At 64.4% G+C, this 13,442-nt stretch overlaps 4 protein-coding genes across 4 annotated transcripts; 1 reads left to right on the plus strand and 3 right to left on the minus strand.

Moving 5' to 3' along the window:
• Nucleotides 1-598: 598 nt before the first annotated feature.
• EMIHUDRAFT_450551 (hypothetical protein) lies at nt 599-4,144 on the minus strand (the record flags this gene model as incomplete). Its single annotated transcript, XM_005776993.1, has 9 exons — nt 599-740; nt 828-880; nt 951-1,100; nt 1,440-1,554; nt 1,899-1,951; nt 2,195-2,653; nt 2,724-2,930; nt 3,061-3,498; nt 3,692-4,144. 9 exons carry the CDS (start codon nt 4,142-4,144, stop codon nt 599-601), a joined length of 2,070 nt encoding a protein of 689 aa, XP_005777050.1.
• A 1,037-nt stretch (nt 4,145-5,181) lies between these two features.
• On the minus strand, nt 5,182-6,529 carry EMIHUDRAFT_206656 (fumarylacetoacetate hydrolase; the record flags this gene model as incomplete). Its single annotated transcript, XM_005776994.1, has 3 exons — nt 5,182-5,217; nt 5,589-6,014; nt 6,101-6,529. The coding sequence occupies 3 exons, from the start codon at nt 6,527-6,529 to the stop codon at nt 5,182-5,184; spliced, it is 891 nt and encodes a 296-aa protein (XP_005777051.1).
• Nucleotides 6,530-7,274: 745 nt separating this feature from the next.
• EMIHUDRAFT_206657 (hypothetical protein) lies at nt 7,275-8,070 on the minus strand (the record flags this gene model as incomplete). Its single annotated transcript, XM_005776995.1, has 2 exons — nt 7,275-7,604; nt 7,687-8,070. 2 exons carry the CDS (start codon nt 8,068-8,070, stop codon nt 7,275-7,277), a joined length of 714 nt encoding a protein of 237 aa, XP_005777052.1.
• Nucleotides 8,071-10,442: 2,372 nt separating this feature from the next.
• On the plus strand, nt 10,443-11,246 carry EMIHUDRAFT_435408 (hypothetical protein). Its single transcript, XM_005776996.1, has one exon. The coding sequence runs from the start codon at nt 10,474-10,476 to the stop codon at nt 10,945-10,947; it is 474 nt and encodes a 157-aa protein (XP_005777053.1). The 5' UTR covers nt 10,443-10,473; the 3' UTR covers nt 10,948-11,246.
• Nucleotides 11,247-13,442: the final 2,196 nt, after the last annotated feature.

A 13,442-nucleotide genomic window follows, 5' to 3' on the forward strand; every position in this document is an offset into this window, starting at 1 on the left:
GCGTGATGGGACTGCACGCTGGGAGTCCTATCCCGTAGCTGTACCCCGATCAGCCGAGGTGTGCGCGGGCCGCGGCTCTGGCCTCCCGCTGCCGGCCTCAGCTGCCACGCCTAGACGCGCTACGCGGGGCTACGGCCTAAAGTAGAGCCGTACGCTGCCCTCCTTGGGCCTCCTCTGTGTGGACTGTGCTCTGACCTCTGTGTCGCTTTATCAATATCATTTACGTGTATTGCATTACTCTAGATATCTTCTCACGAAAGTGGATGAGACTTGAGACCAACATGCAAAATCGATATGCTATGAATGCTCTATAACCGTGCTCCGTGGGTCCGTCCGTGGGGGCAAAAGTTGGACTTTTGGCTAGAAGTCGCACGCGCACCCCACCTCCCCGGGGCACCCCGGTTACGAATGCGTGCACCACTCTCTGTCGGCAACACCAGATGCCGCGCGTGCGAGAACACGTTGACGTACGAAAACACCCTGCCCCAACCTGCAACCTCTCCATCGCTCGTTTACCGCTTCTCGACGCGTAACTCACCTGTGAGCTGGCCAAACCGAAGCGTTGTACTCTGCCCGCCATGCCACGAGAAATCCAAGGTCACGCCAGACCGAGCTGCCGCAGGAGCTCTTGATTGCGGGCGATGTTGCGCAGCCGCTCCTTCTCAATGTCGGCGAGGTCTTCCTCCTCCTCCTCGGGCTCCTTCCGCTGCCGCGAACGCTTCTCGCGCTCCTCCTCGCGCCTATCACAGTCCCGGTATGCGCTCGCAAGCACTCCTTATCACCCCAAGGCTTCTCTCCCGCCCGCGGCGCGCCGCGCGACAGCGAACGGCTCGCCAGTGGCGTAGTGGTTGTTGATGACGACCAGCTCGGTCGAGCGGCCCTATGGCACAACGAGGTCGCACTCAAAGCCCCCGCGTGACGCGAGTTGACGCGTCAAGCGAGCGCGGCACCGACGCGTGCGGAGGCACCACCGAGACCAAGCCGAGCCCTCGCAGCTGGCCGACCACGTGGCTGATGGCCCGCGTCGCTGCGCGGCTGCGGATCTGCCACTCTCCGCCCGAGAGCTGGCCGAGCCACGGCCCGCCGTCTGCACCGCCCCCCTCGCCGCCCCCGACCGAAGGAACCCGCCTTACCCCCTCGCCATTGTCCGCGCCGCCCGCGCCGCTGGCCGTCGCCTCGCTGGCCGCCGCCTCGCCGGCCGCCGCCTCGCCCCACGGGACCTCGCCGCGCTCGAGTGCCTCCTCGAGGTCGCCCCGCCGGTCAAAGGAGTGCATCTCCTCCCCATTCGGCCCGTGCCACACCCAGCGCGGCCGCGGCCGGCGCCCCGTCTCGACGAGGACCTGGCAGGGGCGTCAGCAGTGACGGCGGTGAAGACGGTGACGGCGATGAGGACGGTGACGGCGGTAGTGAGCTTGGCGATGGGGAATGCGGGAGGCCACCTCGCGCCAGCCGGGCGGCGCGGCGAAGGCGGACGCGTCGAAGGGCGCGACCGGCAGCATTCCCTTGAGCGCGTCCACCGACACGAGCGGCTCCATCGCCACGCCGCCGAGGCTCCTGCTGCCGCCGCCATGCTTCCGCGGCCGCTCTTCCCTCCACGTCTCGTCCTCGTCGTCGTCCTCGTCGTCGTCGTCCTCCTCCTCGTAGTCCATGTCGCCGCCGTCGCTAGCGTCGCTAGTGGCGTCAACCTCCGAGCCCGACCCCTCACCCGAGCGTGCATTCGCAGCGTTCGCCCTCGCAGCCGCCGCCCGGCCGCTGCGGGCGCTCGCGCGCGCACCCCCCCGCGCCGACTTGGCTGCTTGCGCCTCTGCCCACGCCTCGAATCCCGCCAGCTTGAGCACCACCTGTTCACACCACCACGCCTGAGGAGGCGCCGTTCACAGACCAATGCCGACCACCACCTCACCTTCGGTGCAGCGCTGCCCCCACCCTCCGACGCCTCGCCGCCGCCGCCCTCCTCGGCGCGCCCCTCCTCGCCGCCGCCCTCGCCGCTCCCGCCCTCACCGCCGCCTTTGTCGCTCCCGCCCTCGCCGCTCCCGCCGCCGCCCTAGCCCTCGCCCTAGCCGTCGCCGTCGCCGTCGCCGTCGCCGCTGCCGCCGTCGCCGCCGTCGCCGCCGCCCTCACCGCCGCCGCCGCCATCGCCGCCGCCGCCATCGCTGCACCCTTCCCCAGTCTGGGTGCGCGGCGCGGGGCCGACCGGCCGCAATGCGAGGCGCCATGGCGGAGCATCGCTGCCCTCGGCGCCGCCGGCCGGCTCATCGGCTTGCAGCGTCTGCAGCAGCAGCCGCCCGAGCGCGCCTTCAATCGTCGAGGGGGGCGCCAGGCAGCCGCTCGCCGGCGAAACCAGCCAGCGGCGCACGCGGCCCTGCCGCAGCAGGCTCGACAGCGCGGCGCGCGTCGCCACCACAGGCACCAGCTCCTCCTCCGCCGCGCCCCGCTTGCCGCCGCCGCCTGTCTTCGCCCGCTTGGGCGGCGGCGCCTTGGCGTGAAAATCGTTGTACTCGCCCGCGATCGCCTCGGCAACCCAGACCACGCCGCGGCACTCCCCGCCGCCGCCGGCGCTGCCAGCCTGCTCCTCCCGCTCCGCCGCCGCCAGCCTCGCAACGACGATGTCGCTCGGCTTGGGAGCAGTGAGGGCAGCCTCGGCATAGCTGACCTACTCGCAGCGCCGGCAGTGAATCTACGCCGTGCCCAGCACAAAGCGCCGCCGGCTCTGCGCGGTGGACGTTCTGCGCCGCCCTGCGGCGAGGCCGGCCGCCCAAGCCCAGCTCCTCCTCCTCCTCCGGCTCCGGCTCCGGCTCGGGCGAGGGCGGCGCCTCTGCAGGCGGAAGCAAGCTGAGCCGCCGCTTGAGAGAGACGACCGAATGCAGCTTGGAGCCGTCGCGAGGATCGACCACGACCAGGTCGCCGCGAGGGGCGCCGCGCGCTGCCGCCTTTGGCGGGGAGGGACGCGCCGGTGAGGGACGCAGTGGCAGCAGGGAGGAAGAGGCAGCGGGGAGGAGAGAGCGATCGGGAGCGCAGCTGCGGTGAGGCCTCTGCCTTTCCCTTCGCCACCGCGCGCACTGAGAAGCCGATGTGCCACCCGTGCAGCTCGGTCTCCGCGGTGGCGCCGCCGGCGCGCACCGCCTCCACTGCAGCGATCACCTCCATCGCCTGCGCCTCGCTCAGCTCCACTGCCTGCGCCTCTCCGTCGGTCGGTGCATCAGCAGACGCGCCCTCTGGCTCCGGCGCCGGATCAGATGACGGCGGATCAGATGCCAACTCAGATGCCGGCTCGGGCCTCACAGCACCGACAGCTTCCGTCGGCGCCGTCGCAGCCGGCGCCGACTCGCCGACACTCAGTGGTCCTGCGGGCTCCTGCATGCGGCCCGGCGCGCGGCAGGTGCGAACGACTCTTTGGACCGTGAGCTTGCCTGTGACCGGTGCGGCCTCCGACGTGGGATGTCTCAGCTCCGATATGCCAGCGTGAATACCCGCGGGAGTCGGCATAACCAGGTTCGCCTTGTGAAGAGCTGGGGCGCGCCACCCAAGAGCCTCGGTGTGCGGATCGGCAACGGCGCGACGCGTCGATTGACGATCTATGCTTTTGACCCATCAGTCTCCCAACATGTGATATTAGTCAAAGAACTCGCTTCGCGGCGGTCCGCACGTGAGTCCCGCGGCGGCGCGGACGAGAGGCAATGCCTCTCCACACTCCTCGGGAAGTGCGCTCCGGCTGTAGCATCAGCGCGAGAGTCTCCTGTCTGATATTCTTCGCCTCTTTGTCGAGGAGCGCACCGGCTGGCCGCAGTACTGTTCCCGCCGAATCGACGAGCCCCTTTAGCCGCGGCGGAGCGCCGTCTGGGCAGACGAGCGGCCACATGAGCGCCGCGTACATCGGGTCGAACGAATCCACGTAGCACGGCTCGTCCTCGTCGCGCCGCGTGAAGAAGATGGTGCGCGGCTGACGCACGCTCGTCGCCGGCTCGACGGTGAAAGCTCGCACCGAGCTGGTGGCGCCCGGCCACTTCAGCACCAGCCGCGCGTTGCTGGTGCTCTCCTCCGCCCAGTTGATGAGCCGTGGCACGAGTGCGTTCTCCCTGCTCATCACGGCGTCAATCGTGGCAAGCGCAGCGGGGCTGGGTCGCAGAGCAGCGGAGTAGCGCATGCAGTCGTCCAGGCGCTCATTCGGGTCGTCGAGAAACGAGCGAGTGGAGCTACGCTCTTGATGTTGCTGATGATGGCGAACGGCATGCCCGTAACCTTGAGGTGCTGATAAGAGTCGGGGAAGCGATGCGTGCCTGCGGGTTGGTGGACGCGGGGGATGAGTCCCGCGCGTCGGGGTGCGCACGGCGGCGGCGTCAGGCGAAACCATCGCGGGTTACACACAGACTCTAGCCTGGTGGCCAACGACGGCAAATGTTGCGACGCCTCGACCAAGGACGACACGACGTGCGGCTTCGAGGTGCGCGGTGCTCTCTGCACCCTCTTTCGCGGGACGAGCTGCACGCTCGCGCCGTCGAGCCGTCGACTCTCCGAAGGGACAAAGGGACCTCCCGACTCGACGCACCTCAAGACACCGCGGTCCTTGCCGCCCCCAAGCAGCCCACCCTCGCTCATCGACCAGAATGGCGATCCTGATGGGCCAGGCCAAAATCCGGAAAGGCGCGACAAACGCTTGAGCGGCCTTGAGGTGTGGCAGACTGCACTGATTGTGACATGCCTGATCATCTTGCTCCTGTGCTGCTGCATCGTTTGCTACCTTCACCGGCGCAGGCGACGCTGGCATCCTCTAACCAACAACCATCACATCGAGGCGGCGTCACCGCACACACCGGGCTCGGCTAGCGGCGAGGGCACGCCTTCTCGCTTCAAGTCTCGCCTCAAGACGCCACGCACAGATGGAAGTAGCAGCGACCCTGAGGGCACTCCCAGGTCCCCGGTCTTGAAGACACCCCGCTCTGACACCCGGATCATCGGCGACCACGAGGAGGTCGCGCCCGCCGACGGGAGCTGGAGCGTCTTGGACGCGGCAGAGGCGCGGCCAGCTCGCAGCTCCCGTGCCTCTAGGCGGGACTCGCCGTGGCGAGAGTGGTTGCGCTTCTCGTGGGGCGGTTACCCTGAGGGTCGCGTCATGAGGATCTAGTTCCTCCCAGGGCAGGTCGGCCCTGTATGCCTGCGTGGCGGCCATAGTCTGAGGGTATCCTAAAAGTTCGGCCGATTTGGGTCAAAACCAAAACGCTAAAGCACGGCCGGCCGCGTAGATTTGGGGCAAAACACGACGACAAAAGTGGGCCCGCCCGGGGCAAAAAATGGTAAAAGTCGCACTCTCCCCTGACACCCGATCAAAAGCGTAAAAGCTAGAGCCGTAAAACAAAAAGCACCCGAGGCTCCAGAAACCTAACCCTCAGGCCTCAGACTATGGTGGCGGCTCTCTGTGTCTTGGAGGTGAGATAAAAGGCAGCGTCATTGACACACACGAGCGATCACATGTTGCACACGCCAGGCCTCAGACTATGGTGGCGGCTCTCTGTGTCTTGGAGTTGAGATAAAAGGCAGCGCATGTGGACTCGCCGAGACTCAAACGCATGTGCATGTCACAAGTACACGACCGAATTGCGCAGCGTGCCGATCCCCTCCACCGTGCACTCCACCTCGTCGCCATGCTTGAGCCACACGGGCGGCGAGCGTGAGTATCCGACCCCGGCTGGCGTCCCCGTTAGGATGATTGTGCCCGGGAGGAGGGTCGTCCCCTGTGAGCAAAACGAGATCAACTCGGCGGCGCCAAAGATGAGGTCTGAGGTCGACGAGTCCTGCATGGTCACTCCGTTCACGCGCGAGCTGATTGAAAACGAGCGTTTTGCCGCGCCGCCCTCGGCCGCCAGCAGTAGCGCCGGCCCGACTGGCTTAAAGCTGTCAAAGCTCTTCGCGCGGCTCCACTGCCCCCCACCCTTTCTGCCTTGCCAACGGCGCGCAGAGACGTCGTTACTCACAGTCAGCCCGCACAGAAAAGAAAGCGCCTCGGCGGGCGCGACGTCCTTGCAGGGGCGGCCAATCACCAGGGTTAGCTCGGCCTATGGGACAGTGCGTCTCGGACACGTCATGGACACGTGTCCGCGTGTACCGTGCAAGGTGGAGGCTCCGCCTCATAGTCCAGCTCCGGAGGATCGCGGCTCACGATGGGCGGGCACACGATGGGGTGAGCAGGACCGCCACCGCAGACACTCGCAGGATTCACGTGCAGAATGATAGGGAATCTTGGGGCCTCCTTGCCCACCTCCGCCGCGTGGGCGCGGTAGTTGAGGCCGACCGCAACGACAGCGGGCGGGACCTGCTGCGGCAGAGGCACCAAGGTCTTCTGCACTGTCCGCGTACCAGCAGGCTCCAGCCGGCCGTGCGCCACCGCCTCGGGCGCTGCAACCTGGAGGCTCATTCCCATCTCCGCAGCATTCGCGCCCTCAGGCAACACGCCCCAGCAGACTTCACCCCGCTCCGCACATGCAAAGCGGGCGACACGCACGCCTGAATACGCCCGTGAGATTATGCGGCGCATGGCATGGCATCGTACCATCCTGCTTGATCTCATCATTCCGGGCCCTAGAGGGCCCCGGCGCCGAACATTGACGTCGGGCAGAGCTAGGTACCTCGGAGTATCGCAGTTATGGTCCTGATACGACCTGTGAACGTGAACAGAGTGGTACCAGCACTGTGGGTCGTTGCGGCACGCAAGGGGGGCCTCCCGGACGTATGATCCTAGCCCAATAAGTTCCACGGAGCAGATTTGGATTTTTGACAGAGTTAATGCACTGCCCCCGCACGGTACTAATGGTCGTAGTTTTGGTCCCGGTGCCCTTCACGGCACCACACCGCCGCTTGAAAGCCCGAGATTAGCCTAGCAGTGAGTGGGCATCGCCTGCCGGTCGGCTTGGCACGAGCCAGGCATTTGGGCGGCCGTCGACCGAGTCCGAGCGGCGCCTGAGGTGGGTGCCACGGCGTCTGCACGAAGGCGTGGCGGGGTGAGGAGCCAATCCTATGATATAACATAGTGGGATCTGGTTTGTGCATACCTCTCCCGCGGGGAGCTCTCGCGCTGTCAGGTGCGTCGTCGAATACCATTCTTATCCAGCCGAACACTGGTACTCCTGACACCCTCTCACTCACGGCATGCGAACCGGGGTGTAGTTTCCGGATGGTCTGCCGCTCAGCTCTTGTCCTTGTCTGCCCGGTCTCGGCGCCTTGCCGCCGTGGCGCGCTGCCCCGCTGTCATGACTGTCTCGTCGTGAACTGGTGTCCCGTCTCTAGGAGTGCTGGAACTGGCAGGCGTCGCCGTTCCGGCACTTTCCCTGCTTGAAGAAGCGGCACTGGCGCTTGGCCTGCCGCTCGCTGCGGCCCACCTCTTGCGCCCCGCTCGGGCCTGCCCCCTGTGCGGCGCTGTCTTGGTTTGTCTTCCACTCGTCCCAGAGCTCCTCTTGCAGTCCCTTCCGGTGGCCCGGGTAGCTCACGGGGTACGCTTCGTAGGCCTCGCACGTCGTCACTGCCGGTGCCGGTTCCGGGAGCTTGGGCGCCTGGCCGCTCGCCCGCGCCCGCCACCCGGTGGCATAGCCCTCGACGCGGCCGAGGTCGTATCCCTCGTTGAAAACATCTTCGTCTGAGAATCCCGTGCTTGCTGTTCCCAACTCGGCCATCTGCCTCCCATGCGCATCTGATCACGACGGCCGGTGTGGCGTCGACCATGTCTTGCAGCCGACGGTCGTCGGCGAGGCGGCCCTCGCTGCATTCGCCCCAGGTAGAATCGTCCAATGGCACGTTGTCCTCCCTCTGGTCCTCGTGACCGTACCCGTCTGCCTCGCGATCGATCGGCGACCAGCCCAGCCACTCCTTGGCGCGGTCGACGGCCTCGCCGTCGTCCCACTCGCTGCACGAGTCGAACTCGTCCTCTGATTCGTACCCCGTGAACTTGTCTGACGCCCAATCGTTCGACTCGTCTTGAAGCTCGTCCTGTAAGTCTTCGGCGCACGCGGCGACGGCGTACTGCAGCATCGACCAGCGCGGGCGGTCGCCGTCGCCATGAAGCCAGTCTCGCAGCTTGCCCATGGAACAGAAACCAGAGGGCTGCAGGCCCACAAGCGGAGGAGCCAGCAGGGTCCTCGCGTCAGGAAGCAAGGCACGCGGGCGAAGGTCGGAGTTTCCGAGGAGCCGCGGGCCTCCACGCCTAGGCTAGGCATTCTCGCGGCTGGTTCACTCTCGGGAACAGATCCCTAGCCAAGATTTTCCAGTGTACGTACTTTTAGCTTACTGGGAGACAAGGGAGAGGGTTGTGTTCTCTAGGCCCCTAAAGGGCCCTACGCGCGGCGTGAGAGCTTGGAAGCGAGCTTTCTCTCCAGTGTATGTGGCTCTTACGTTTTTATACCTCGAAGAAAGAGAGGTTACATACAGGTCGGCGGGAGCTGCGGGACAAGATTCGTTAGCGAGAGATCGGCGGGAGCTGGGGACCAATACCAAACAAATCGATCAAACGTGTGTAGATTGCCAGTCAATTGCGGATGCAGAATTAGCGAGTGGCGCAACAAGTTGATTGAAAGTGTTGAACGACTCGCGAGTAAGACTGTACCTTAAGGTAAGAGGAAAGAGCAGTGCGGGCCGCGTCTCGCGAGGCCGCCGACAGGCAAAATCAGTTAGGTCTCTCAAGAACACGGACGCCCGGACGGCGCCGCGGCGGCCGGGGGAATTTGGGGTGTGAGCCATCGCGGGATACAGCGGGACACGGCGGTAGAGCTGTCACACGTTAACTTTGGGCCTAACAGTTGCACTATTGTTGGCTGAAATCCTCAACGTTGTTCAAGTGTTCTCCCCAGCCCAAGCTGCTACTGTTTGTTACTGTTGTTACTGTTGTTCAGTGGTCAGCAAGCAGAAATGCCAAAAAACCCGGGTAAACCCCGAAAAACCCGGGGTTTCCAGGTATTTCCGGGTATTACCCGCACTGGAGACGCTGGGACCTGGGAGATCGTCGTGCAGGGTCACTGGTAGGCCTTCCTTATTGTTGTTCAGCTGGCCTAACGTTAGCTACTGTTGTTGGGGAGCCCAACTGTTGTTCTGTTGTTACTGTTAACACTAGCAACACTGTGTTCAGCTCTTAACGTTTGACAGCTCTACACGGCGGGACACCGGGGCGGGATACACAGATCACAGTTACGCATGCAGGTCGGGGCGCCGTGCTTCTTTTCGAAAAGTCGCTTACTACTACTGCCCGCCGCATCTGCTCCGAGAGGGCCTGTGGTGCCGCTTGCGCCGCCAGCCGCGAGAGCGAGTAGTGTAACTAGCGCGCCGAGAGCCAAAAGCAGCCCCCCCCCACCACCGTATTTCCGCAAGCCGCCGTGTCGCTGCAGAGCCCACCATCGTAGTAAATTCACAGCATCCTCGAACACTTGCTGCAAGACCGCGTAGGAGCTACGTGAGATTCTTCTTTTACAGTAACACACGCGACGCCGCGCGAGTAAGCAGTGTCCGCCTACCCCCAATGATGTGAGAACGCGAGGCGGCGCCTTCGGTCCTGGCCCCCGCCACTTCTAGTGGAGTCTTCCAGAAACGCCGCATTCAGATACGCCGCATTCAGAGTTCAGTCTTGTGAAGGCAGCCGAGATTACTTCGTGCTTTGTCGTTTTGCAAGAGCTGCAGCAGGGGATGCAGTGGGGATTGGCCCCCCAGCAGGAGTATTTGGTCGGCCCGTCGTATTCGCTCTCGCATTCCATGCAGTTCGGTAGAAGCCGCAACACACAGCACGTCGCTGCGCGCCACGCGCAGGTGCGACAGACGGAGAGGGCATATACACGCGCGTACGTTCGCGCGTCCCTGCCTGACGATTCGGGATGGAAGTGGCGGGCGGGGCCGAAAGCGAAGCAAGGGAGGGCTCCGCAGGGGGACCCACATACCCGGGTACGTACAGACACAGACATGAGAGAGAGACTAGACACACACACACACACTCCCCTCATGCACGTCCACATATGTTTTCTTGTTGGCTCTCTCTTGCAGGCAGACCCGGAGGTGATACTGAAAGGCGCCAAAGGAGGTGGCAGACAGAAGAGGCTGGGGGAGGCGAACACATTGCGTCGCAAGGCAAATTTGAAAAACTATTTTTGAGCTTAGCCTTCGATGTTTTCAAAAATCTCTCTCGAAAAAAGAAAAAATAAAGCAGACAACCAAGGGAGGGATGGGAGGACGGCACGCCGCCACCACACAGGGATTTTAAGCTCTCTCTATCGATCTCTCGATGTTATGAAACAAACGCAAGGCGGACTATTTTTTGCAAGGCGCGGTACGAAGTAGACTCATTGCACGATCGCCGTGCAAAGCTCGCTTCCGAGCTCTCACGCCGCGCGTAGGGCCTTTAGGGGCCTAGAGAACACACCCGGTCCGGTTCCCCGGTCGGGGTGCCGGTAAAATCGGACGGTTTGTCTGGCTGTGGCCGCCCATCTCCGCAGCGCCAACGAGCAGGAAATGACAATCGTATACGATGCACAAGCGCTCGGAACGTTCCGCACGCTAATGACGCTGCGCGGTACAATGCTGCCGATGGTCTTCTCCTCTCCCATCTTCTACACGCTCGTGCTCTCGCACGTCGTGCTAATTGCTATGCATGAGGGGCAGCTTCCGCTGCCGCGCCTTTCCTTCTCGGCGGTGGGGACGGTGACGGGCTTGCTCACCTTCTTTATCGTTTTCTATGGCTCCCAATCCTACTCCCGCCTCAATATGTTCTTCGGCCACTGTGTCGGCATCGGCGGCGCTGTCATGGAATGGACTGCGCTCGTCCGAAACCACTTTCCAGAACAGGCTGTGGACGCAAAGTGGAACGCTGTCCGCCTCGTGCTTGCTGCAGTGCATGTCCACTACTACACTCTAAACGCGTCGGACGGTGGCTCGGCCATCTCGGGTGACGCTCCGCAGCGCAGAGAGGGAAATACTTCACACTAGTCGCGTCTCGCGACCTGGGGATCACACCAGTCACCTCACACGACCCGCTTGAGAAGGCTCTAACTGAGCTCCTCTGATGCTTCCTTCAGACAAGGAGTGGGCGATCATCTCCACCAAGCGGTCGCTACTCAACGCGGGTGAGACGGCCGCCGTCAAGACGTTCGGCGGCTACCAGCCGTTTCTTTTGCTCGTCTGGGTTGTGCTCGCGAGACAGCTACAGCGGAGAGGCAGCAGACTGACTGATGGGATCCTGCTGCAAAACAGGCTCTCGCGGAGGTTGAGGCGGTGCTCTTTCCGGGAGCCGCGGCCGGTAGCAGCACGCCTAGGAGCTACGACACCGATCTCTACGCCTGCTTTCGCGACCTGTGTTTTGGACTGCGCGGGCACTGCGGGCAGATGTCCAACTGGATGAAGCAGCCGGTTCCCTTCCCCTACTTTCACGTTCTCACGCTACTCCTGGTCATCGATCTCTTCCTCATCTCCTATGGCCTTGTCACGCTCGATGAAATTGAGTGGTTCCTAAAGCCCTTCTTCTTTGCGATTATCTGCATCTGCTTTCTGGGCCTGAAGGATGTGGCCATTGCCATGTCTGACCCATTTGGCGACGACGCCATCGACATCGACCTCGAGCTGCTGCTGATCGACGCGTACAAGAACGCGATCGCCCTGCTGCGCGACGGCAGGCCCTGCGATGGTCACCGCCTCCAGGGTCTGGCCAACCCAATCACCAGCGGCGCGGCGCTCTCGCCCCGCACGCCGCCCGCCGGGGGGCCGGGAGGGAGCAGGGCTGGGAGCAGCGCGACGGTGCGGCGACACGCGGTCGAGAAGCTGCCGCTCGCGATGGCGCCGGCGGAGCTGACGTCCGAGCTGATGCGCAACGCGAGCGAGTGTGGTACGCCGACAAGCGACCACGCCTGCTGATATTGATTATTGTACCCGACTAAGAATTCTTGTCTTGTTAGTGCCAGTGCGCGCTAGAGGCTAGTCCCGTGCCTAGTGTCGTGACAAGAGTCAAGACAGCGCTCAGCGGAGCAGAAAGGGGCGCCAGTCCGCGCCCTGACGAGTAGAGGCCCCGCCCACCCAGGGTACCCTCTCCGAGCACGCTTGGGTTCTTTCGAGTCACGCTTGGAACTAGGTCTCTTGGACCCTCGTGTTGGGAGTGTGAACGCCCTACTCATGAATAGAGAGAGAGGGAGAGACGTCTCGCTATTCTAGCGAGATGTCTGTGTGAACAGGGACATGTGCGGGACGTGTCAGGCCGGCTTGCTTATTGCTCTGTTTGTCGGACGTCCGCTCAACCGCGGCTTGGCTGATGTAGTCTTGCTTGTACCGTTCCTGTACGCCTCGGTACAGACCCTCGCTCCGTGTACAGCTCACAGCTCACTACACCTCGGTTCTGCTCCAAGAGAGAGACCTCGAGGGAGCGCTAGGCCAAGGTACTCGCCAGGTCCGTCAGAGGCTCGCCCCCGCGCTACGAGCCCAGGGAGCGTGCGTGTGCCTCTAGGCCTAGGTACTCGCCAGGTCCGCCAGTGGGGACAGAGGCTCGCGCTACGAGCCCCAAATGCACGAGCCCCCCGAGCCGGCACTGCAGCCGGCCGGGACGCTCACAAGCAGCCGGTCAGCCGGTCACGGCCTCACGGCTTCAGTTTGTTTGGTTTTGGCTGGTCTGCCCGGCCTGCTTGGCGTTCTGCTAGCGGCGCACATGCCGTGTGGCAGGGCTGCAGTCGCGGGCCAACTCGCAGCTACGTGGTTTGCAGTGTCGCTTCGATGTTGCCTGGCCGGCCAGTCGTGGAATGTCAGTGGCTCGGCTTGCATATCGGCTCCCGTCAGTGGCACGCTGCTCCTCCTCCGCGCCAGAGGATCTCGGCTGCTGGCAGACGCCGCCCTGCTGATGGCGGCGGCGGCGTTCTCGGTGCTCACCGCCAGCCTCTCCGAGGCGTTTGCCGCCGCCGCTCAGCGCAACGGGGCACACGCGCCGCCACTCCTCAGCGCGCTGACCGCGGCAGCCGCGCTGCACGCGATTGCATTCGCCGCGGGCGCCGCACCCAGAACGAGGGAGAGGAGCGGCGTCGCGCCGCACAGCGGTCGGCTATGGCGGTGCGTGCTCCAGGCCGCCTACGCGGCCGCCGCTATCGCCGCCGTCCTCTCCCTCGCACGAGGCGCTGGCCGTTGGCTGCTGCCTGCCGCTGTCCTTGCTGCTTCTCCGCTTGGTGCACGGCGCAGTCCCTGCGGCGGCGGCTGCGGCGGCTGCGGCGGCTGCGGCGGCTGCGGCGGCTGCGGCGGCTGCGGCGCCTGCGGCGCCTGCGGCGGTTGCGGCGCCTGCGGAGGCGCCCGCATGGTCTTGCGAGCGGCGCTTCGGGTGTGCGGCGCCGCCCTCCTCCTCGCGGGAGTGTATAGCGGCGCTCCGGCCGCTGCGGCCGCTGCCCTGCTTGCCGCCTCATGGCTCCGTGGCTTGCTTGGCGGCGCTTGGGAGATCGCGGCTGCGGATCGGGGTG

Source organism: Emiliania huxleyi (genome assembly GCF_000372725.1).
Source record: "Emiliania huxleyi CCMP1516 unplaced genomic scaffold EMIHUscaffold_27, whole genome shotgun sequence".
Taxonomy (NCBI): Eukaryota; Haptophyta; order Isochrysidales; family Noelaerhabdaceae; genus Emiliania; species Emiliania huxleyi.